Source organism: Lampetra fluviatilis, chromosome 16 (assembly GCF_964198595.1).
Source record: "Lampetra fluviatilis chromosome 16, kcLamFluv1.1, whole genome shotgun sequence".
Taxonomy (NCBI): Eukaryota; Metazoa; Chordata; class Hyperoartia; order Petromyzontiformes; family Petromyzontidae; genus Lampetra; species Lampetra fluviatilis.
Genome location: NC_136290.1, coordinates 8,963,097 through 8,989,167, shown reverse-complemented (window position 1 = coordinate 8,989,167; position 26,071 = coordinate 8,963,097). Strand labels below are relative to the sequence as shown.

General features: G+C 42.9%; 1 protein-coding gene across 1 annotated transcript; it reads left to right on the top strand.

Moving 5' to 3' along the window:
• The first annotated feature begins 343 nt into the window (after positions 1-343).
• CARS1 (cysteinyl-tRNA synthetase 1) lies at positions 344-26,071 on the top strand. The gene is made up of 22 exons (XM_078863630.1): positions 344-429; positions 5,880-5,971; positions 6,498-6,586; positions 7,939-8,035; positions 9,313-9,411; positions 10,251-10,400; positions 11,813-11,953; positions 12,130-12,218; positions 13,084-13,205; positions 13,907-14,019; positions 14,852-14,980; positions 16,505-16,634; positions 16,993-17,096; positions 17,489-17,586; positions 18,161-18,350; positions 19,298-19,363; positions 20,169-20,250; positions 20,396-20,476; positions 21,136-21,203; positions 21,497-21,556; positions 22,569-22,652; positions 23,772-26,071. Exons 1-22 carry the CDS (start codon positions 420-422, stop codon positions 23,895-23,897), a joined length of 2,220 nt encoding a protein of 739 aa, XP_078719756.1. The 5' UTR covers positions 344-419; the 3' UTR covers positions 23,898-26,071.

The window sequence follows — 26,071 nt, the reverse complement described above, 5'->3', positions numbered from 1 at the left end:
GAGCAGCCGCGCCGTCACGGGGGGGGGGGGAAATTCTTCAGCGCGGTGACGTCATCAACACGAGCCACGCCCCCCCTGCGCGCCACACCCCCAACCACCTCTCGTCTCTCCCCCGCCCTCCCCTGCCCCTACGCCCCCTCCCCGCCACGCCCCCTTCAGACCACGCCCCTTCTACGCCACGCCCCCTCCACAACCCACGCCCCGCCCCCTCCACACCTTACGGCCCGCCCCCTCCCCGCCACGCCCCTCCACACCCTACGCCCCGCCCCCTTCCCGCTACGCCCCGCCCCCTTCCCGCAACGCCCCGCCCTTTTCCGGTCACGCCCCCCTACGCCCCGCCCCCGCCACCTATTTGAGTCGCCGTGACAGCGCGCGGAGTTGCAAGTCGGAGTCGGTCTCGACGCTTCATTCATCCGGCAATGGACGCAGGTGTGAAACCCGCGCGAGTTCCTTTGCGCTGCCGCTCGTCACGTGTTGTTGTTGTTGTCGTCGTCGTTGTTGTTGTAGTAATGATTACCCATCATTGTAAACCCTACGCCTCTACTCTCACTGTATATGCATTAGGTCCACTCGGCCTCTCAATTGAGTACTTGGCGCGATGTGTGGACGTCGCCACTGGGGAGACAAAGACGGCCGGGCGTGGTGTTGCCCACCCCCCCCCGTACCTAGTGTGCCGTGCCGGCCTTCATAGGTGTGCTGCTAATCTCTAACGGCGCTTGCCCCAACAGTCTATTAAGCCGATACGGTGGTGATCTCTGTACACCTCAGGCCTATACTTCGTGTGGATGATGATGATGGGAGGCGTAGCGGAGCCGTGTAGCGCCTGCTGTGATTACAACCTCATTACTGTGCTATGTATGCATGCTAAACTTCTTTCGCACCGTACGTAGACAACCGTGCTAATGTTCCCATGCTCTGGTTTACCACAGTCGCAACAACACCCATCCTTTGTCAGTGAATGAAGATAGGCCCATTGCTCGAAACGTCGCCTCTTATGCGTACTGTATACATATATTTAAAGGGTAATTTGTGTGTACGTTTAAAGGCATCGGTGTTGTTATATTGTCTCTTGCCCCCAGCTCAACGATTACGTGTCCTGCAGTAGTCGTGGTGGTGCTGAGTGTTGTGTGGCCGTGGGTTGGGTGACATTCCATCGGTCACATCGAGTGCTCGAGTTGACTCGGTTCAATGTTGATTTGAAGCTTTCGTGACTGTAGGAATCAATACTCTTTGGTTATTTCGTTAGAGTCACGTAGCTACGTGACTTTACCGAAAGAACCAAACAATATTGACGAATGATTGTTCACGTTGCGGTCTTGGAGCCAGAGGCGCGTTGAGTTTCGTTTTTGGTAATTTTTGATAATTTTTGTACCAATATCTTTGATGATTGGAGGTGACATTCTGCCAGCCATCGTGCCTACGTGCCCACCGGGACGCTAAATTGAGTACCGTTTTGTTGGAAGAACAAAAAATGTATTGTACTGTAAAATGTAATTCAAATGTTCTCATGTGTAAGTTCAGATAATTGACAACTGGATATGTGTTTTAAATGAGTGATCATATTTCAGATGTATTCATAAGCAAGCATACTGCAGTGTACATACACAAACCCCTTTTGTCAATCTACTGCTGGATGAGAGCCACGCTGGTGCGAGTCGTGAGGGTTAAATGACCATACTTCACCACGCTGGTCAGTGCGGTTTTATGAAGGCGGGTATCATAGACTTAACGTGAAGTATAACAATGGATAACGATGGATTTTGCTGCACTATCCCTCTGCTGCCCACCACGTAGACCCATCCTAGAACTCTGCAGAATCGGCCTCGCTTAGCTCCTGGGCTTGGCTGACGAGTTCTGATGAGATCAGATGCATTTGGTCATCGCCACTGGAGTGCTATATTTCCTGTGCAGTACGTTTGTGATCTCGATATAGAGTTATTGGTGGTAAGCTTTTTTGGACTATTGTTTAGCACATGGATAGATTTGCCCCCCCCCCGTCCTTGGTTTTGTGAAAGTCCCCCAAGAGGTGTGGGCTCACAATTAAGGCAATTACAACTTTGAACATGGTGGGGGGGGTTATGATATAAACGTGTTTCCTCCCTTGTGTTTATGCTTGTCGTTAACTAGGCTTACAGGCTACAATTTTTTTTGCTGGGAATTATTGCTTAGCAACACTGCTGTGGAGAGAGTAATATAAACCAACCCTGTGATGTAATCGTTTGCAAGGGTTGGTCATTGCTTTCTGGCCAGTGGTGGCACTAGTCCATTGGAGCAGAAATTAGATTTATGCCCCCCCCCCCCCATTCAAATTATGAAAAAAATAACAGTGCGATGACAGAAGAGTTGTACTGGAGACCCAAAATATACATGTAGTGAGGCAAGTGCAGGTTAACTTGATATACGAGATATTAATTGGCTTTTTGTTTAAATTAGCTTGTTATGTTAATGGGGATATTAATTTCGTAATCTGTTTGATATACAACTTTTTCATGTAGCCAGGGCCCTTTGAGCTACATGGGGCTCTAGGCTTTTGTAAAAAAAGTATGTAAACAATAATAATATACAGCCCTTTGTTAAACCACTGGTGGATGAAGGTCCTCCCTATGCCTTGTCAGGAGCAGCATTTAAGAATAATGGTGCCCAGTTGAATATGATGTATAATACATATATATCACGTATGAGGGTTGTTTGACCACGTTTCGCCATGCTAGTCAGTGCAGGTTTGTGAAGGCCGATTTCAAAATAAACTTGCCACTCATTCATGGGTCTCCATTGTTTATTTCTCACCTGGTTAAATAACGCATTCTTAAATGTATGCATTTTTCTAGCAGCACTGCCCACACTACTCGTAGGGTTACACTTTTGCTTCAACAAATCATGCTCAAACTCTCCTCTTGTGGGGTTTGCTGGTTACATTTTATCTTCAAGGTTCCCACAACATGCATTGAATGAATAGGGGTCATTGCATATGGTAAGCTTGAAATGTCTCTGTTCTGCAATTCCATTCATTCCTAGTGTCTGTTTAGAACACTGCTGGTGGTGGGATGGCAAAGTAAATATTTCCATATACACTGATTGTGAGCACATACCACACACATATGTCTCTCAAAGTTTCCTTCAGCATGCATTGAAATTTCTCTCTTCTGCAATTCCATTCATTCTTAGTGTCTGTTTAGAACACCGCTGATGGTGGAGTGGCAAAGTAAATATGACCATACACATTGATTGTGAGCACATACCACACACTTCTCACTCAAAGTTTGCTTCAGCATGCATTGAATGGATGGTGGTAATTGCATCTGGTAAGCTTGAAACTTCTCTCTTCTGCAATTCCATTCATTCCTAGTGTCTGTTTAGAACACTGCTGGTGGTGGTGGTGTGGCAAAGTAAATAGCAGTTTGTAAAGTCACTATATAAACACATGCCATAAACTTTTACGCCTATTATTTTTTTACTAAGTTTCCTGCATTATGCATTGAATGAATATGGGTCGTCTGCAATTTCATGAATTCCTAGTTTCTGTTATGTAAATAATGTGTTATAAACTTTTAACGACTACTGCATTGTGCGCTCTTTTCAGGAGTAATTGTCCATTCATCGTAGAGTTAGTCTCGGTTACCCAATTTTTCCAAAAGACAGCTGACATTTCACAAAGGGCAGTGCAAACATTGCAAATCTCATACGTGTGTGTAGTCTCACACTGCTCCGTTTTTTCATTGTAATTTCTCCTATTGATGTATTGAATAATTATGTCATAATTTTGCTTGTTAAAACCCCATTGAGATTAAATAAAAAGCTCTGCAAGGATGACCTGAATCAACGAGCAATAACACCAGTGATTTTTTTCTATCGAAATACACGGACAGAACCAAGAGAAGCCGACAACAGAAGCTATGTTGCTCATCAACAATACGCGCAGATTATTATCAAGTCAAGCTTTGGGTGACTCAAATCTCCCTTGGGCTCTCACCTGAATGTAAATAAATAATGTTATTATTATGATCCAAAATCAATGCACTGTTATCATTGTGTCAATTAGTACATTATAAACTAAACAAAAAACTAAAACTGAACTGATTTTACCAGGGATGGCCCACTGAGCTATGATCTATTTTTACAAAGTGACCTGACCATAAATAATGATAGCTCAACGAAGTGGCTTATCACTTGTAGCAGGCAAATACTCTAAACGCATTGTTGTTAATAAATGTGAAGGGAAAATCCGTTTCTAAATGTCGAGCAAGATACATTCAGTCACAGGCAGAGAAAAAGTGGAAGAAGATCTTCAACCGGCACTTGTCAACAGCATGGATGACTGTGGAAGAGCGTTCCAGACACGTGATGTAGTAGAGGAGAATGAGTGTGCCACGCGAGATGTGTTTAGCATCGGGTGCGTGCAGCGTGGAACGAGTTGCTTCGTATTTGGGGAGTAAATTGGTAAACGCGGAACGGTGCATTTAAGAAAAAAAATGAAGCTACATTTCAGAAAACACTGGAAAGCTTTGCTGTCGCAATCCCAAAAATATACCAATATATATTTGCTCTGTTTATATATGAGACTCCTGAAACAACATGAGTTTGTGCATCGTGATGGGCAGGTAATGATAATGTACCTAAAGTCGCTAAGTGCTCAGAAACCAGAGCAAGGGTAATTAAAGTTAAGTTGAAAATTATTCTAAAAGGTTCTGTAAAAATTACTTTCTCACTGTAAACGGGAAATGTATTTGCATTTCACACAGATGTGTTTTTACACGCATTGTAGAGAAAATAACCATGAAAATAGAGTAACTTTACTTCAAACAGAATTGACATAGTTTGTTTTACTTTAAATGATATCGCCCACAATTGTGGTTTGACCTGTGTAAAATGTCGCAAGCTAATGTAATTTTAGAACTATAATAGAACTCTTGTTTTGTCTTCATATATAAATACAAAATATATTTGAATATATTAACTTTTCAGACTAATTTTATCAAGCAGTGTTTGCTTCAATAAAACAAAAACTCTAGACCGGTTTTTACCTTCTGCGTCTCACCAGCAGTCAGGCTTGTTGAACATCTGCTGGTGGATTACTTGGTGTGATTGCTCGCTACTGGCAACCCGAGTTCAATTCCCGCTCACAGCCAACACCAGTGACGAATATCTGAACTGTTCCTGGGCCTCCCCTCGGTCGACTCGGCCTCAAATGAGTACCTGGTGCAGTGTGTGAACATCTCTGCTGAGGAGAGAAAGGCCACCCACCCCATCATGCGCCGTGCCTGGCTTCTGCGTCTCACCAGCAGTCAGGCTTGTTGAACATCTGCTGGTGGATTACTTGGTGTGATTGCTCGCTACCGGCAACCCGAGTTCAATTCCCGCTCACAGCCAACACCAGTGACGAATATCTGAACTGTTCCTGGGCCTCCCCTCGGTCGACTCGGCCTCAAATGAGTACCTGGTGCAGTGTGTGAACATCTCTGCTGAGGAGAGAAAGGCCACCCACCCCATCATGCGCCGTGCCTGGCTTCATAGGTTCTCGCTAACAGCACTTGCCCCAACAGGCTGTATTTTGAGCGCATGAACATATCCATATGAGTTTAAAGAGGAACCAAGCACTGTAAACAAATCAATCACAGCTCAGCTATTTGCGTACAGAACATACAAACTTTTGCGAATGTCATAACATTAAATGTTTGCCACTTTGCAGAGCAGCACAATAAGTTGGTGCACGGGAGAGAAACATGGGTGGAACCAAGCACCGAAACTAATGCAAACACAAACACAGCGTGGGTGCAATTACAGCTTTGGTGTGTCTCACAAAAACGCCAAGACGTTGTTTGTTAATATCACATGGCAACTCGTTTGAATGTCGCACGTTGGCTTGTTTTTTTTTTATGCAGGCAAAGGTAAGCGAATGCAGCCAGCATGGCGCGCTCCGCAAGGCAGCAATCGGCCGAAGCTGCACTTGTACAACAGCCTGACGAGGAACAAGGTGTGAACAGATATTGGATGTGTTTTCTTTTTTTGGCATTTCACCTTTTTCAGGATCAGTTCTGAGATTGAGATGGAATCTGACAATTTGACATTGAATCTTGACCGTGATATCGTCCGAAAGATAATGAACTATCTTGGCCGATTTAACATCCAGCTCGGTACATGTCTCTCAACTGTTGTGAAAGCAAAGCTTGGCCCAGGGAATGGATTTCGAAAGACAACATTCGTCTTTGTAATAATAATAATAACTCTTGTCAATCTACTGCTCTACAACGCAGCCCTTTGCTGTTGCCGGTCATTGGATTTGTTTGACCATACTTCACCACGCTGGTCGCTGCAAGTTGGTAAAGGAAGGGTCCGAGACCGATTCTGATATCACTGGAGACTGATGCGAGCTGTGGCTATGGGTTAATAGCACGTTGTGCTCTCCACTGCATCAAAACTTTACCCGGGTAGAGCTACATATATGCAGTTATATTAAAAGGTAATGTGGGGGATCTTTGTCTTTTTATTGTGGGCGACAGGAGGAGTTTGTTCCACAGAATGGGAACAACGTGCTCTGGTACAGCTGTGGCCCAACTGTGTACGACGCCTCGCACATGGGCCACGCACGGTGAGTTTTCTCTCTCCCAATGTATCACGCAATGGCTCATTGACGCAAAACTGCCTTGGCCTATCTCCCCTGCCTCATCTCACTCTACCAAATATCAAAATCCCTCCACTGGATCCCAATCAAATCCCAGATGAAGTTCAATATTACGCTCAACATCTCTTTCCCTGTTCAAGTTTAGGCTCAAACATTTTCACTGTTTTATCTTCCTGTGACTGTCCTTTAAAATCTATAAAGATGCCTCCATTCCCCTATAAGCCTTTGTTCCTCCATTGTTTTGTACAGCAACTTGAGATGAAGTTTCATTTTAGGAGCTAGAAATCAACATTTTATTGTTAAAGCTGCCGTTGCATTTTATACAACTTAAAATTTCCCTAATAACATTTTTTTTAGAAAGGATAACTAATCTATTACTTTAAAATAAATACGTATTTCTCATCACACTCGTTATGGTTGAAGAAGATATGGGCACAAGTTGATAGCGGCCATCATTAACTTGTCCATAATGAGATGTTTAAGGCCTATTCATCAGGGTAGTGCATGATCCACCTTGCCATGCACTGAAAGTCACATGAAATAATGACACATTACATCTATGTCACCATATGTGCAAAGACAAACCTTGCAGTGTTGGAGTACGGGGACTTTAGTTTGATCAACTGTCCTCTAACCTAAGAAGAATATAAATAATGTTCATAATGAACACTTTGGTAATATTTTTACGCCATTTTAAAAACAATCAAGTTCCTGGCCAAATCCCCAGAAGCAATATATATTTTGTTACTGTTTGCCCATTGCCTAAAAATAAAGAACATGAGTCAGTTCATCCATAAACATGCACTACTTCCTCTTTTGTAGTGATGTGTGGAATGTGTTGACTACATGCACGGTCTTACAATGTTTTCTTGCATGCTACTTGCCAGAACATGGTTCCTCTTGAACCCATGGAATGCGATGAGGGAAAAATGTAACAATAATAATCTATTTTATAAAGCGCCTTCCATATTGAAGTGTCTCGAAGCGCTGGACATAAAAATAAAACTACACTCACAAATATAGATCAAATCTAAGCCAAATAGATAGCTGATAAAAACAATATCAATGACTATCGAAATTACAATAAAATGAAGAACTATGATGAAAGTGAAGAATAATAATTGCAGAGTAATTCATGCACATAACAGAATATATATATTTTTTATCTTAAGTTACAGGGAAAGCCTGTAGAAATAGGCAAGTTTTATGATGTGATTTTAAAAGTGACCCAGACTCTGAATCGCTAATGGACCGAGTGTTGTTGTACTCTGTTTGATTTAAACTAACTCAAGCAACCCACTTTTATTATACCTCCTCAGATCGTACATTTCCTTCGACATCTTGCGGAGGATAATATCGGATTACTTTAAGTACGATGTCTTTTACTGCATGAACATCACCGACATCGATGACAAGGTATGCAATGGCAATTACGAACTCTGAGCATGCACCCGCAATGTAGGGCCCGACAACAATAATTACGATAGGATCTGCAGCTTCGGGTGGCTTCGTGGCACGGATGTCAGAGCAGTGAGCTGGCATCGCTGAATTCCTGGGTTGGATTCCAGGCCGCCGCCTGTGATTTAAAACTGGATTCTCAAATGTATGTCGTTTATTGTGAAAATTCCGTCACAGTTCTTATGATCACTGTTTCATTGCTTTCATGGCTTTATTTTGGTGATTTCGAAAAGTTTTTTGGTTTGGCCATGTTTGTTTGTTGTAGTACAGAGTAAGACTGATGGCCTTAATCTAAGATGTCTTGTGGTTGTTGTTTGACTTGCATCCCACTGGGATTTTTGCACATAGCGTTGGTGTATGGTGTTTTTTCTGCAATATTTTGCTGTCTTTTCTTGGATTTTCTGTTTGCACTAGTCACATATTCACTTTAAGATGTTTTCTTGTTCATGTTTTTGTTTTTTGTTTGTTGCGGTTGCACCCGATTCAAGAGCCGACTGGCTCACAGGGCTATACCTAATAAATTAACTTGAACTTGAAACTAAACTAAAACTAAGCAATTTTTATTTAAGCTCCGTGGGCCTCGCCTGATAATCTTTTTCAGAAGCGACGCGGCCACAAATTAAAGCTCAACGAAGTGGCTTATCATGTGGAAAGTTATAGCAGCCAAATATTCTAAACGCATGTTTCTAAATGTAGAGGGGGACCCAGAAGAAAATCCACACGACCATGGGGAGAACTTGCAAACCCCAAATATGCAGGCGTCCGGGTCGGAATCGAACCCATGACCGCCCGTATATCAGGCGAGGTCGTTCACATCTCGCCACCGTGGCAACCTAGTTCATGATCTCAGCGTGGTCACCAATGACTGGAATTTTTTTTTTAAATACACTCAATTTGGTTTGCACTTAAATTGGCTAAATTCCAGCTCTGAGATATTAAATATCGGTATGACTGTCAAGCGACGGACATTGCTCTCATATGCACAATGGTTCGGGAAGTCCTGCCCTCTACTGTGTGGACCAGAGTTACATTGAAGGGACCTCGGCGATAGCTCTGTATCTGTTTCGTTCTCTTAACACAAAGGGGTGCACTGTGCTATGAGAGATTCGGATAGATACTTCGTATTGTGGCATGAGGCCTATAGCACAACCGGGAAACACACTGGGGAAAAATGACAGAGAACAAGCCCCCAGCATTTCCTCTTTCTAACCCGCGTTCACCAATGTGTTTTGCAGATCATCAAGCGAGCACGACAGAACTACTTGCTGGAGAAGTACAGCGCCGACATGCAGGGTCCCCAGAGCCTCCTTAACGATGTCGCCACTGCCTTAGTAGTACGTCTACCTGTTTGCGAAGTCTTAGTCGGCTACAAGTAATATTAATGGCAAACAAAGTAAAATTAATTGCAAACAAAGTAAAATTAATGAGCGTGGCCTCTCCCCTTGTTGTCAAGGTTGAACCCGAGAGGGAAGTTCCTGCTACAGTCAACTGTCAAATATTAGGGCTAATGGGGGGGTGGGGTGGCTTGTTTATAACAGCCACAAGGATAATAAAACATGTACATTCGCCTAATAAATGCATTGAAAAATATGGTGAAAGGATGAATGTGTCGTTTGTTTTTATGGCTTCTTTGTAATCAGGTCACTTTGCAACGTGTGTTTGTGGTCTCGTAAGCACCGAGTCACTGACCCTTAATGAATGAGAAGCAGCTAAACCAGCTCACCCGGTTAACCCACAACACTGTTAAACTGCCCATGGAAAATCGATAATTAATTGTGTAAGATCTATAAGCTCGCAGCAAACTATAAGTTGTGGTTTGATTGATTTCACGGCTTGTCTAAATGCTTGACATCCCAGTGCTGGGTAGAACTTTAAACTTGAACTTCTTTCGTACCATACGTATGTCTGTATGTATGTTGAACTTCTTCCACATCGTACGTAGCCATCCATGCTAATCGGAGTTGCGGGGGGAAGGACAACAAACGAAACCCAAAAAAGGAGTTCTAAATAAATGGGTTTTTAATCTCGATTTAAAAGCGCATCGCTCCAATGGCTTTCAAAAATCAGAAGCAGGAGCGTTCCAGACGGCTGCAGAAGCGCATCTGAAAGCGCGCGTTATCTAGCCGACCTTGCTAATGCTTTGACTGCCCTTGGGGCATTCTCCACCTTGCAGGGCTTCCGCACGAAGCTGTCGGAGACGACGGATTCCGACAAAAAGCAAATGCTGGACAGGATCTTGGCTGAAGTGGAGGGAGGGCTGGGGCGCCTGGAGGCTGCTCTCGCCAAAAGCGCCCCAGAGGAGGAACTCCAATCACTCACACAGGTCACGGTCGCGAGATGTTTACAACCTTGCCTGGTATACAGGCGTGGGTTCGATTCCTACCCTGAAAGCTGTATATTTTGAGTTTGCATGTCTCTTTCTCTCTCTCCCCGTGGTTGTGTGGATTTTTCTACAGGTGCCTCTGGGTTTTCTGTCCACATTTAAAAACATGCGTTTAGAGTATTTGGCTGCTATACATTTCCAGATGATAAGCTACTTGGTTTAGATATCATTTGTGGCCAGGTCGCTTCTTGAAAAAGAGCTATATAGCTCAGTGGGCCTTACCTATTAAAATAAAATTGTTTATCGTTCAGGTCCGACAGCTTAGACGCTCGCAACCTTACCATGTTGGGTTTCAGCACAATATTAACAACTTCACGTGTTGCTGGTATCAATAACAACGTCCAATGGTGGGCTGTCTGTCCAGATGGGGTTTGAAGGGTGATTCTGTGTGGGTGGCCGGGTGGCTCGGGAGTCAGATGCTGAAGATAAAATCTAGGACTATGACAGTGGGATCTGACTGCAGCTCATGCTCCAGACAAGCTTTGTACTGAGCGTATTGCACATTAATTGCCTGTGATGTTAAGATTTCCTGCGCATTAATACACGTACATATTTCTCACAGCAGCAGTTATTAATGCAGGATTTTTAAATGTAATCATAAAATGTCTTCATGTCTAAAGCTGTCAAATGTTTATACAATGTATTTAACAATCTATTCAGTTATATTTATAGAATTAATATGCGTGTGTTTGCATTTACTACATTTCCCTAACTTTGTTGACAAACTTATTTTCTTTAATACATCAAGGAAGCATGCAGCATTCAATGGAATAATTATTCACTTAATCTATAGGTGCACATGCCTGTACCACAATGGCTATTGAACGAAAGCAAATATTGCATATTGCATCGAGTGGGCAATCAATAATTATTATCATGGTGCTTGCGTGTGTTAACATGGGAAGGTCAAGTTTGAAGGGGCTTTGAGGCTGTATATTCAACTCCTTCCCTTTACCGGTTTCCCACCATTTGTACCCGAATCCAAACACTCCATGGATTATTGCAGTTCCGGTTTTTAATTGTGACATACGAATTGTGACTCTCAATAAAAGGTTAAAATCTTTTCATTTCGGCATTTTACTGGTCGTAATATACAGTGATTATGCTAGCTCTCATTACTAAATTACCTATGGAGTTTATCATATTGCGACACGCGTAGAATTTTCACCATTTTATAAAGCAGTAAAAATGTATTTTGAAAGGGGGGATGTGGGGGGGTGGCAGTTACTCATTCCGAGCCTAAGGGTTGCAGCCCCTAAAGCCCCTGTATTAATCTGCTCCTGGACATGGATGATGAGCCATGGTGCAGCCAATGGAGCTGCGTTGTGTTGTTGCACTGTGGCCTCGCACAGGCGCTGCTCACCGAAGCCAGGGACCCCCTTTCCGAGTGGCTGGACGCACAACACGGGAGCGAGGTTACCGAGAACTCCATCTTCTCGGAACTTCCACGCTACTGGGAGGCGGAATTCCACCGCGACATGGAGGCCCTGAACGTGAGATACGGGAACTCGACCGCGTTCATTTGTGAAAAAAAGCTTTAGAGCTCATCGGATTCCTTCCCAGTATAAATAAATATTCTGATTCTGTTGCAGGGTCATCCGCAAAGTGCCAAGCACTGCTCCCCGCTTGACGGATGACACTTTTGTCGTTTCTTTTGTTGTGCTCTCAGGTTCTGCCGCCGGACGTTTTGACCCGAGTGAGTGAATACGTGCCAGAAATCATCGCCTTCGTGCAGAAAGTCGTGGACAACGGTTTTGGGTACGTTGAAACGTTTAAGCGCCAATGCTGCAGTGGAGAGGCTCTGTTTGGCATGGCATGTGTTTACGATCGGGGACTCGGGCCAGAACATGGGACGGGAGTGTAGTGTCGGTCTAAAGTCCGGTCGGGTCGCGCTGTGGTTAGTGGTAAACCTCACAGGAAAAATTGCGATTCAATGTCCTGATTGGAATATCATGAAATGTGGAATATTTCCACCACTGACACAGGACAACCAATAGAAATGAGTGCCGTCCCATTGCTCATTTGAGCATGGGGGTACACATTGACTTTAAATGTAAAAATCCTTCAACCCAATTTATATGCGAGGGATGTTTCAAAATTGTCCAGGACTTATTTTACAGAGAAGCAGAACTGAAACTACAGACGTGATTGCTATAAAATGGCCCTAAATATTATGCTAGTCCCAGGGCCTGTGATCACATCACTTGGCATGTCGGATCTCAGAAGCTAAGCAGAATTGAGCCTGGATAGTACTTTAATGGGTGACGGCCATGCATAAATCATGTATTGTATACTTATACGGGGCTATGTTGTCAATAGATGGCAGTGTAGAGAGATCAATTGCTGCATTATCCAGCATTTATACTAAATACCTTCACCAATTTGCACTGACCAGCTTGGTGAATTTTGGTCAAAAAGCCCCCACGACCTAAATGGTGTAGGGAGCCCCTCATCCAGCAGTATATTGACCCAAAGGGCTGTACATATACATGTCCATACATTGGCCCCACGGTTTGCCTCCAGATGCTAATAAACTGTCGGCATCTTAAGACCGGATGATCAATTGCCACTAGTAATTGCTGCTTTTGCCTTGGGCTATGCTGAATGCTGACTCTGTTTACAGCTACGAGTCGGGTGGGTCGGTGTACTTCGACACGGCGAAGTTCGACAGCAGCGAGCGCCACTCTTACGCCAAGCTTGTGCCCGAGGCTGTGGGTGATCACAAGGCTCTGCACGAAGGAGAGGGTACGACATCCCTTTTTACTGTTCGACCGTCTGGAATAATACCGTGCGCACGACTTGCAACCAAATCGTCCGGAACGCGTCCGATCTCGTCGACAGTCGGGAGTGCTTAGATTTTTGCAGTCTGCTCTACTTGCTCACGATAACAAGCGTTGATTTAATGCGTGCAAGAAACAGTTATTTCCTATTTGTTTATTTTATTCTAATTATATAATAATGTAAAAATGTAGCTCACGAGGTGAATGAAACTGAAGAAACGAGACAAGAAACCACTGAATAACCCTACAAGTGAGATGTTAAAAAAAGACAAACAGTAATAGATTATTTTTTTATTGAATCAAGAATCCCAACTTCATAAAAAATTTGGGGCGGGGGGGGGGTGAAATATTACATACCTAGCAAGCAACAATCGATTTATAATTAAACTTGATTATAAAAGCACACGTTACACATGGAGCTTCCATTTACTCGCCATTCGTCTATCCGGGATGGGCGGCGTAGAGCCAAAGCAGCACGGGAACAGAGCGCGGTATCATCAAGCTCCCCGATGCGTTTTCGGGCTGTACAGCGTATTACATTTTGATTTAAAGCTTTCGTGACTGCAGGAATATGTACAGCGTATTGTTCGGCATGATGTCCGACGTTTCGCTTCACCTGCTTGGAGCTTCTTCAACAAGTCCTTTCCCGGTATGGTCTCTTTGCAGGCGACTTGAGCATCAGCGCTGAGCGGCTGAACGACAAGCGATCCCAAAATGACTTTGCGCTGTGGAAAGCCTCAAAGCCTGGGGAACCTTCTTGGGACTCGCCGTGGGGAAAGGTACGCATACATGCGATGGTGTGCAACGTTGTGTTATGTGGTCTTTCTTTAATGTTCATCTTCTTGGTTCTTTCGGTAAAGTCACGTAGAAGGGAAGTAATAAAATAATAAAAATAAAACATAATAAAATAATTCTCACGACGTTTCGGCCACAACGCAAGCAGCCGTCCTCAGGTGAAGACCAGGTCTGTCAGGGAGACAGCGTCTAATGTTATTCAAATGTCATGACCCAAGTTGATGGGATTGTGAAATTGTCAAACGTGGTATCGGTGATGTCAAATTTAGTCAAACAAGAGTGGTCAGTGATGTCAGAACTTTCCTGGTCCTCTCCTGAGGTCAACTCAACTTTTTAATGAGCACCTGGTGCAGTGTTTTAACATCACCGCTGGGAAGACAAAGGTGGCCAGGCATGGTATTGGCCACACCAATGCCACTTGCTAGGTCGGTCTTAAATGTTCATGAACAACACTTAAACCAACAGACTGATATGAGTATACGATGGTATATATGTGTGTGTTAGCAGTTGTGTAGTGGTTCATTCACTACTCTGAATTCAATGACCCAAAGAAAACATTGATGGCAAATGTATTTATATTGAACGTCTGTGAAAAAGAGCTTCATACCTCATTGGATTCCTCCAGTCTAAAGATTCTGATTTTAGCCGAACTTGGGTCTCCCCTATATTTACTCAGCCTTAATGGAGTACTGTGTCTGCTTCAATTCATGCACCTCAGCAGTGGGAAAACAGGCAATGGTAATGGTTACATCACCCCCTTGTGTGCTGTGTGGCTACATGGGGAGTCTTTGTCTTTGTGTGTGTCTGTGAATGCAGGGTCGTCCTGGGTGGCACATCGAGTGCTCTGCAATGGCTGGCTCCATCCTGGGAGAGTCCATGGACATCCACGGCGGGGGCTTTGATCTGCGCTTCCCCCACCATGACAACGAATTGGCACAGTCCGAGGTGCTGATCCCCAGTGCTAGTGTAGGCAAAGAACAGTGCCAGGGTGATCCATTTTTAGATCCCCTTCTGATATCCAATAACCCATATCTCATGCAGTGCATAATTGGTTTTATGAGACATTGTGTGTTGGATTGGCTGAGGTGGATCAATTGGATGGCCCTCGTATTCACCTAACATAAACCCGCAGGGTTTTCACATGAAAGACGGTGTGTGTGTGTGTGTACGTGACAAAACAGAAATATATCAATGGACTGATCTTGCACATCATTGAATGTTGTCCGCAAATCACACTGGCATTGTTGAACAAAGGGTATCGGGGGAGTGTTAAAAGATTTTAGAATTTAATTGATATTCTTGGGAGATATGTCGAAGTGTTGGATTTCATGTAATTTTCTCGATTGTCTCCGTGTTCTATTAGTGGGGTGTCTACATGCCTGGAAATGACATTGAAAACGGTGTTGTGGCTACATAATTGTGCAATGTTCTTATTAGATTGGAGACCATTATTGAAGAAATTAAGGAAGAAATATAATTGTTCTAAAAATCAACCATCTTCTTTGTTATAACACTAAATAGGAATTAACGATATGGCAAGATAGAAGAATGTAAAAAATGTGGAAATTTGTGGCTAAAATAAATATGGGCAAAAAAAAAGTCGTGTACAACTTTGGAGACACAACATAAAATAATCGTTGGAGGATTATAATTGGGATACACAGTATTATATCTACATACCCCACTGTGTTTTTAAAGAACCTCCTCTTGAATCGCGACCCCTAATCTTGACAACTGTATCACAAGGAGGGCGAATCGGATACGTGCCTCAATACTACAAAGTAGCAGTTCATATTCTGAGCCTAAGGTGGCAGTGTTTGTTTATTTTTCGTTTCTTCCCTCTCGCTCACCTTTAAACCTACTCGTTAAATGAGAAGTCACAATTCACACCTTCATTCAAATAATTGTCGTGGCTCATGGATGCAATTCGATTCAAGAATTACATATTATCTGTCTCCCTTTTCCGTCTTCTTTATTTCTCATTTTTTTACATCTGGCTCATACATTTTCTGAGCTCCATTAGCAAACAAAGTCGCACAATAGCTTATTATTTCCGTATTATTGGTATAGGTGAAAAACAAGGGTGGAGCGGTGAACCGTTGTTGTGCGTGCTACGCTACGAACCCGTCGACCTGAGTTCCATTGCCAGCCAAGAATGACATCGGTGGCGAGTGACATCTGACAATCGGGCCTTAGTTCCCCCCACCCCGCCCCCCCTTCGCCAACTATAATGACCAGCGTGGTAATGTATGGTCATATCGCCCTGAACAGCTTGGGGAGGCCTGCATCCAGCAGTGGATTGGCAAATGGCTCAAATTATAAAAGTAATAAAAACCACATGGATTCTTAGATATGCAATCCAATTTGTATCATGCGCTTAATAAACCATATTAAGCAAGGGATCTAAGCATTAGAAGACACCGACTGCCGACCGTGCTTCTTACCGATGTGAATCCACTCGATCTCCAGGCCTACTTTGACAACGACCACTGGGTGCGCTACTTCCTGCACACGGGACATCTCACCATCTCCGGCTGCAAAATGTCCAAGTCTCTCAAGAACTTCATCACCATCAAGGAGGCTCTGATGAGCAACACGGGTAAGCACATTGAATTCATTTCATGAAACTTATTCTCGGTTCTTTCGGTAAAGTCACGTAGAACCAATAATATGAATCCCTGTAGTCACGAAAGCTTTAAATCGAAATTCATGCAACTTAATAGTGTTTCAGTACGACTTCTAGGTGGGTTGACATTGAAGTTCAAGTCTTTAGGAAATTGACAAAAACATTGCCTCATCTGCCTCTAAATGTTTGTTTAAATTAATTGTTTTTGCTGTTAGCCTCTGATATATAATTACAGTTCTAAAAACAATTTGAAGATTATTTAAATTAATAAAGGCATAAAGTAAGGGTGTTCGTTTGCTTACGATGTCTGTTGTTGATTTGTGTGCTATAGCTCGGCAGCTCAGGCTGGCCTTCCTCATGCACTCCTGGAAAGACACGCTGGATTATTCCTCAAACACCATGGAGTCGGCCACCCAGTATGAACGCTTTCTCAATGTAAGTCACAGAAAGGGTGGGGGGGGGTGGCTGAGTGACTCTGAGGTCACTAAACTAAACTAAAAACGAAACTATTTTTACTTTACCAGGTAAGGGCCTACTGAGCTATATAGCTATCTTTCAGAAGTGACCTGGCTACAAATGATAGCTCAACGAAGTGGCCAAATAATATAAATGTATGTTTTGCTAAGGTTGATCAAACAACCCCTTCCCCCACGACCTACATGGTGTGGGGAGTGGATTGAAAACGTGTAAATATAAAACCGGTTTCTACCCTAAATTGTTGCAATAATATAAGAGATTGACCATATAGTCTGCTTGCAGGGCAAATGCGTGTTTACTTGGATGAATATCGCAGCAGTGGGTGCCCAATGCCTTGTTATTGTGCGCAGGAGTTCTTCCTGAATGTGAAGGACATTTTGCGAGCACCGACGGACATCACGGGGCAGTACGAAAAGTGGGAAGAGGCTGAGATGGATCTCAACAAACTGTAAGTGTCGCCAGGGTGGGGTTAACTCGGCGAATTAAAACTGACACTTCCTGGGCTGTCTTCCCATCCTGTCAAGAGATGTTGAGTAGAAAATGATAGCTTTTCTTGGAAAAAAAAAGTTTTAATCCCAAAATGTAGTTTGAACCTTTGAATAGAATTTAGGCCTGGTGTTTTTTATACTTGTGAATTTTACACAGTAACGTTTATGTTTTAATACTTGTAACGACAAAACTAATAGGTAGAGCCCTAATTGAGTGCTTTAGATGAATAACAAAATGTGAAAACAATATTAATCGTATTATTAATTTATTGACTATATATTTATACTGTTTATATACAACTAGTGTATACAGATATCAGATTTGTGAGCCTATTTGTATTTTGTATATATGTGGTGCATATTTCCTTTTTCACACTTACTTGAAACTCCTTTTTAAAGCTTTTCCTGCTCTATAGCTACGAATCTCTTTGCGCACCATGCGTCATGCACAACGGTAACCTTTGTCGAAGCTTCTTGGTAAAAATCGGCGACTTGTCATGACCGCACCTGTCCCCCCCACCCCCACGCACAAAGGTTTTATGAAAAGAAGGCGAGCGTCCACACGGCGCTCTGCGACAACATCGACACGCGCGTGGCGCTGGAGGAGATGAGGGCCCTCATCGGCCACTGCAACACGTACATCGCCAGCGTGAAGGGCCGCAAGGCATCGCCCAACAAGGGCCTGCTCAAGAACGTCTCCCTTTACCTGACCCAGATGTTCAAGGTGCAAAGTCCCCACCGCCACCACCAACCACCACCATTTCCACACAGTCGGAGCCAACTGTGGCTCGCTCTTGAACGTGTACACTTGCCGAATCGAATAATGGTCACGAGTGCTACCCCTGTGATAATTCACTCATCCAAGTTGTTCGATGAAATGTCACAATTCGGAGTTGCGATTCGTTCAATTCGGGGGTTCTTTAACTTTCTGATTTGTTTTCTCTAATTTGTATTGTGTATACTTTTTCTGTGTTGTCTACAGTTTTGTCCGCTCGGCCTAAATATAAAGTTGGCATATATTTTGCAGTACATTTGCAGAAATCATATATAATTGTTTCACACTTGATACGGTGCAAGTATAGTGAACATTAAAGCTATTTAATTGCTAAATTGACACATCGTTACTTGCCCAATATTAATATGCTTTGGGCCATATTCGCATAATGATGAAACGGCTCATTACCTTTGATTTGCCCGGCGGTTGCTGTTGATAAAAAACATGTAATTCTTCATACAAGTCAGACAAGATTTACATTGGCTGCCAGTGAAATGGGCCTTCATGTGTTCACTTTATTTTGCTGATGAATGTAAAAAAGATGGAGCTGGATAACTAATATTTAAGTGCTTGTAAATACCGGAGTGAAACGTATAGGAATGGCCAGCAAATCACTATAAATAAATACATAAACTAAAACTAAACCTTTTTTATTTTACCAGGTAAAGCCCACTGAGCTATTCGTATTTTTTTCAGAAGCAACCTAGCCACAAGCTCAACGAAGTGGCTTATCATGTGGACATTTATAGCAGCCAAATCTAAATAATTCGCTGCATCAGGTGTAGGAGGATTTATGACACTTTTGTATATGACCCAACCAAAAAACCCATCGTGGAAAGATGATGTTTGAAATTTGTCATTCGTTTCCCAGCTGTAGCCTTCTTGTTTCCATCCAGATTTTTGGTGCAATCGAAGGGGACGATGCAATTGGATTCCCAATCACTGCCTGCCAGGGAACAAACGTAAGTAAAGTTAGAATTTGGCAATATTTACAAAAGGCCTGTAATGGCTATCAGTACTTCAAGTAATCTAATAAATGCACTTTCTGTGTTTTTTTTGTGTGCTCATGATTGTTTTAATCTTATAATGTGAAAAATGACTGTTCTTGTTTTCTGGGTGGAACAATTCAATAATTGCCAGCTCACATGTCACATGCATATCCCATCTCTGGACTAATGTTAGAAAATTTGAGAAATCCCTTTGTTAATAATTGGACGATTATAGAATGGCTGAAGGTTTATCGACATTGCAAAACTGTCTTATATGCACACACGTGTAATTAGGTGCGAAATCTATGACTGGTTACACCAGCCCACAGGGGATTATTGTGTCCGTCCATCCATCGTGCAGGGAGGGGCTGGGTGGGGAGGGAGGGGCTGGGTGGGGAGGGAGGGGCTGGGTGGGGAGGGAGGGGCTGGGTGGGGGGGGAGGGAGGGGCTGGGTGGGGGGGAGGGGCTGGGGGGGGAGGGGCTGGGTGGGGTGGGGTGGGGAGGGGCTGAGTGGGGAGGGGCTGGTCACCCCGTGGTGCCCTTATAAAACTCAACGTTTAACCTACTCACGCCGGCTTGTGCCCGCCCACAATCGGGCATATTTGCGGAATACACCACGCCGCCGTTGACCCTGGCCATTGACCGAGCAACCCAACGTTCCTACCAGCTCCCTCCGCAGGAATGTGTTCATTTTTACATGACATCATGTTCCTTGTCTCAGGTTTTCCTCATTGTTGTCTTGTTATTGACAATGCCATGCCTTGTGCTCACCCACCAGCTGGAGACTGCAGTAATGCCATTCCTGTCCACCCTGGCCGAATTCCGCGAAAGCGTCCGACAAATTGCCCGGGAAAAGAAGGGTCTGTTTGAACACTGCTACATTTCCAGTTGCTTGGCAATAAGATATTTTCTTCTGTGGAAGTAAAATGTTGGCAGGTTGCCTCTGGGCCCACTGCCTTGACAGCACTGTGTTATAAAGCTGGACCCGTGTCGTGTGTTGTGCAGTGATGGAGTTGCTGACTTTGAGCGACACCCTACGTGACGACATTCTGCCTGAGCTCGGTGTGCGACTGGAAGACCATGAGGGTAGCTGCTCCTGTCGTTGTTATTTCGTTGATCATAATTACTAAATAGACACTCTTCTTAAGATCCATAACACAAAGCCCCATCGGTAGAATGAAGGAAGGTAAAGCAAGGAAAGTAAAACATCTCCATATCAAAATTCATCCCCATTCAAATAAACAGTGGTATAAATGTCCACATGCCTCTGGTAGGGGTCACATCTCCTAGGAGCCATCGCTGTTGGCAGAACAACCAATGTTGCTCGTGAGTGAGACTAAACTTTCTGAATATGGTTATCTGAAGTTGGACGGTTAGTTTGGTTCGGCAGGTAGCATGTGGTGGTGGGGTTAAGGATGGGTATTCCCACCTTTTCCATGATGGCTGGCCAGCATGGAAGAGTAGACCAAATACCCTCTAGAAGGGCTCTCTAGTGCTCCCTCTAGTGGAGACCCTTCCACCATCAGTGGTGTCGGCAAACAATTAATGGGCTGGCACCTTTTACCTTGAAAATAAAATTGGAAAATAAAATATGAAGGGTTCACCCTTTATCTAGTCTTGCAGTAAAGCAGCTAGACACAGCCAAACATGTAGACCTAAGGCAGTGTTCAATAAATTGGAGTCAATATCTTGATGGTGTTGGAATTCCTTTCAGCCTGTGTTTGTTTATTTGTCTTCTTTGCCAGGTCTTCCCCCCGTTGTGAAACTCGTGGACAAGGAATCTCTGCTAAAGGAGAGGGAAGAGAAGAAAAAGGTCTGTTTAGCTCCACAGATGGCGATGAGGAGTTGTAAATTTGGAACAGGGCTTGTGCCCCCTGGACAGGTAGTCGAGGCATCGATAAAACTGTAGTGATTTTTGCCATGCCGTCGCAAGCGGAAGATTTATAATCTCCGTTGCAGCTTGTAGCAGAGCAGAGTCGTTCATCAAAGAGGAAGCGCTTGTATCAGACGGTCACATTTTATTTGAACAGCTGCTCAGTATACAAGCAGTGCTTTATCGGCTTTGCACATTTATTAACTGTGCCTATACCACTCATGTGCCTTCAGATAGAAGAAGAAAAGCAACTTAAGAAGGAGGAAGCGGCCAAGAAAAAGCAAGAACAGGAGGTGAAACTCCCGGACGTCTTAGAGTTGTTCCGCTGAATCATGTGACACAGCAAGAAAAGTAGCTGCTTTTTTATGATAAGTGACATTGTGGATGTGGTATTTGTATCTGGCTCTGCGTCTTTACGCTGCATGGTTTGACTCACTGGCAGGTCAGGGTACAGACCCTGGTAACATAGGTTAAATTACATACATGCAAAGTCACTTCATACATCGGCACCCACCTAACAAAAGCTAACATTTATTTTTTGGAGAAAAAATGGGTGTTTAGCATCATTATCATCATTAGCCAGTGTCCATCCACTACTGGATAAAGGCCTGCCCATGCTCTTATCATCTGTCGCAGTCTTGCGATTCCACAATTCACCTTCTGCAGGTGAGCCGATTGCATCACTTTATCTCCGGTGTGATGAGATTAAATGTATCTAAACATATCCTGAAAAACAATGGAGTTTAATCGTGGTATATTTAGCACAATTTTGTAATTTTCCACGATATGCCATGTTGTATGTCTGTGTCATAGAGGGAATTAGACACAATTTAAAACACTGAGACCATCCCATCCTGAGCACATGCCAACGATGGATGTCATTTCTGGCAGAGAGATTATTCATCTGAGTCGTCACAGTTTGCCATAAGTTAATGCGTGGCTTCATAATAAAAATGACATTTGCTTTTACTTGAGAAATTGGGTCATTAGTCTAGGATCGATATAGCACGTCCCTTACATGCTGCTCCAGCAAAGTTTTAGCACTGCTGCATCTGTTTACCCTTTATCATGTCTTGCTCTGTTTATCAAAAATACATTTTGGTCATTACATGTAGACAGCTGGTACAGAGGTTATCATTCAACATAAAACACTGCCCACTGTATTTCCTGAAAAAAATATTTACCACCTGTGACTTCACAGCAAACGGATGACTGCAGACCACTACTATGACCAGACCATATCCTTAAAAATCAAATGTTTTAAGATGTTGCTCAAACGTGTGCTGTTGTTGTTTTTCACTTGAGGCTGCAAAATTGGAAAAAATGAAGATCCGACCTCAAGAAATGTTTTTGAGCGAGACGGACAAATACTCCAAGTTTGATGGAAACGTGAGTAGACACACTTGAGGTATTGTCAACGTGCTTTTGTAGCACTTCTGTCTGTTCATTGGTTAGCAACAAAAATAAGATCGACGTTGCCTTTTATGTTTGGCACAAACGTTACAGCAACAACCCATAATTTACATTCAGTGTTAATTTATTCAGCATTGTTCAATTTTGATAATAGCCTCAGTGTCGTTAATGACAACATGTACAAATGCAGTTATGACAATTTTGTATAATCATTCGCTTAGTCTAGTTGACGAAAGCAGTCGAACACTTGGGTTATTAGGTATGTGATGTGTGCAATTTCCCCCCACCCCAATATTATCAGGTCGGCCAATTGGTGATCTCTATAATCTTACACCACCAAGGACCAATTTTGTCTACCACTACACAGCAGTTTCTAATAATCTTACGAAATTGTCTTAGTCTTCGTCTTGAGTCACTCGCTAATTTTCTCGTCGTAGTTATCATGCTTTAGTCTTTGTCGGGGTAGTTGGAGTCATCGTCACACTTTGATGATTTTTCATAATCAACGTTTTTGGGTTAGATCGCGTTATTTATAAATGTGTCGTAACCCTCCACCACCCGACACAGCCAATCAGTAAAAAAGTGTCACGTTGACAAAAGACATAGTTCACTACTTCTGGCGAAATGCCGGATGCAATTAACAGCGAAACGTCGTACTCAAAAATTGTAAATGTTGTGGTTTCATGCTTCAACACACCGGTGGGCTAAAGTAGTGAACTATTTGTGTCAACGTGACACTTTTTTGCTGATTGGCCGTGTCGGGTGGTGGAGGGTTAGGACACATTTGCAAATAACGCGATCTAACCCAAAAACGTTGATAATGAATAATATTGGTGGCGAAAGCTTACGTGTTGAAATTGATGATAATTTGTCCGCTCAAAGTCATCGTCAACTGAAATAAATATCCCTCTTCGTTGACGCACATTTTCATCGCTACTACTTCTTTTGTTGACCACAATGAACTCTTTGACTGCACCCTGGCAGGGGTGCACGATTGTTCCACCAAGCCCTCTCCCCACCCCGAAACCTCGCCGTTGCAATTGTGTGCCCTGGTGTTCCTCAAGATATATATCTGTGACTGTGTTACCGGTCCAGGGGTTCCCCACGCACGACTTGGAGGGAAAGGAGATCAGTAAGGGTCTCGCCAAGAAGCTGAGGAAGCTGTACGACGCGCAGGAGAAGCTGCACAGCCAGTTTGAGCAAATGAATATCTCCCAGTGAACAGAATTAGCCAGCACGGCATGTAATGGCCATGGAACGATTCCTCCTCCCCTCCCCTCGTCATTCGTAATTTAATACATTGTCATTATTTGTGGCCATTCTATTCAAGATCAATGTTTTTATTAACATTGTGTGAATGTAACACCACTTGAAACAATTGAAGTGCATGTCAGAATTGAGAATTATCGATTCTCGCACGCACGATTCGATGCATGCATTGTGTGAGTGTGAGATCAGTTTTAATCTGAATTGTTGCATGTTACATGCCAGCCCTTTATTTCATGGGGAGGTACATTCCCATTGAGTTTTTGAGATGTTAACTCCTCCTATCTGAAGAAAGTTGCCATTTGCTTTTGTTAATACAGCGACTGCTGTACAGTATCACGTGGATAATGGAAGGGTAAGTGGCATAGCATCCTGACCCCCCATGCCGTTGTTGACTTTTTGATCAGAATCTGTGGATGTGCCACTTTTTAGGTGGAGTGCAGATAACGTTACAAGTCCATCATTAGCTCTTGTACGTGAACGCCCACTGACACTTATACAATTACTCCCTTTGATTTGGCTGGTTTTTTTACCTTTAAAAGTTGTACTTGCATGAATTCTACTTGGCTCGTACGTTTAACATATATAATACGTGTTTTCTTTTCATTTATTTTCAATGGTGTGTGTGGTGGAAGGGTGTTTTTTTATGTTGGTGGTGTTTACATGCATTTTCAGGTTGCACGTTGTGGCACACTTTCTGTTAAATTCAGCATGGTGGTGTTATCCTTACGAATATAAATCACAGTAAAAAATTTGTTCCACTTGTATTGTTGTTTAGCAAGTTTAATGTGTGAAGTTTTATAACATTACAAATCCTTTCACGTGATTCATTTGTGCTAAGCAAGAGTTTTTTTTTTATTCACCACTCTGCATGCTATCGCCATCATTTTGGATTTAAATCTAGAAAAGCTGCACGCAAAGCTGTAAATTGTGAAATTTGACTGGTGATTTTGTAACATGCCATCACACCACGAATTGGCAAACTAGATTTAACAGTGAAACGACTACATTACTCACACACATCTCTAATTATAAAACTAAACATATAATTATTACAGTATCATTCATGCTAATTGTATTATCAAATTAAGGGCTGTATCCTATTTGTAGCACTTATTAAGTAAATTAAAACCTTCAGAAAATAAAAATGAAAAACAAATCAAGAGGTCGTCTAAAAACAAATGGTTTACACAACAAAAAAGTTATTGCAACAGCGGTATCGAAAATTGTCTTTGCTCCTTGCAACAGCAAGAGAAATTGGTCCACTAAGTAATTAAGTGGTTATGACGACCCCAAGTTGAATAATGTATTTTTTAAATATTATATTTGAGTAGCATAATTTACAGCCCCTTTATCAATCCACTGCTTACCTTAAAATTTTTATTTTACCAGGTAAGGCCCACTAAGCTATACAACTCTTTTTCAGAAGCGACTTGGCCACAAATGATAGCTCAACGAAGTGGCTTATTTGGAAATTTATAGCAACCTAACACTCTAAACGCACGTTTCTAAATGTGGAGGGAAAACCGGAGGACCTGGATAAAAATCCACGCGACCGTGTGGAGAAAACATGCAAACTCCAAATATACAGGCATCAGGGTTTGGAGTCAAACCCACGGCCTCCTGTATTCCAGGCGAGGTAGTTAACATCTCCCCACCATGGCTGAATGGAGGCTTCTCCATGCCATGTACTCGTGGTAGTTGTTTTACCACGCATTATTACGCAGGTCAGTGTGGGTTTGTGAAGTTCCAAGGGTTCAGATATGATCTGCCACAGATCTTAGTCATTGCTGGAAATCTAACTTGGGTCTCGCATGCATCATGCGGTGCACGAACCAATGCCACCATTCTGCCTGAATTAATTAGCATGAACTTAGCCAATTTAAAATTGCCCATACTGTATTTGTTCGTCTTTTCATAAAACTGTACTTAAAATCCAAAGTGAAGGTGAATGGGTTCTTGAGACATTTTCTTATAACGAATGTCAATGTCACTCATTAAAAATCCTGTGTTTTAATGGCAATTGTCGTTTTTAAAAAGTACATTCATCATTGTCATGTAACGTAGACAATGCTATTTATGTAGTATTTTGATGAAATTATGCTGCTGGTGCATATAATAAAATACTT

What these genes read in the sequence shown, in the direction of transcription:
- CARS1 (XM_078863630.1), top strand. An exon ending in TCGCACATGGGCCACGCACG is followed by an intron (nt 6,587 to 7,938) that starts GTGAGTTTTCTC and finishes ATACCTCCTCAG; the next exon opens with ATCGTACATTTCCTTCGACA. An exon ending in CTGCCTGCCAGGGAACAAAC is followed by an intron (nt 19,364 to 20,168) that starts GTAAGTAAAGTT and finishes CTCACCCACCAG; the next exon opens with CTGGAGACTGCAGTAATGCC.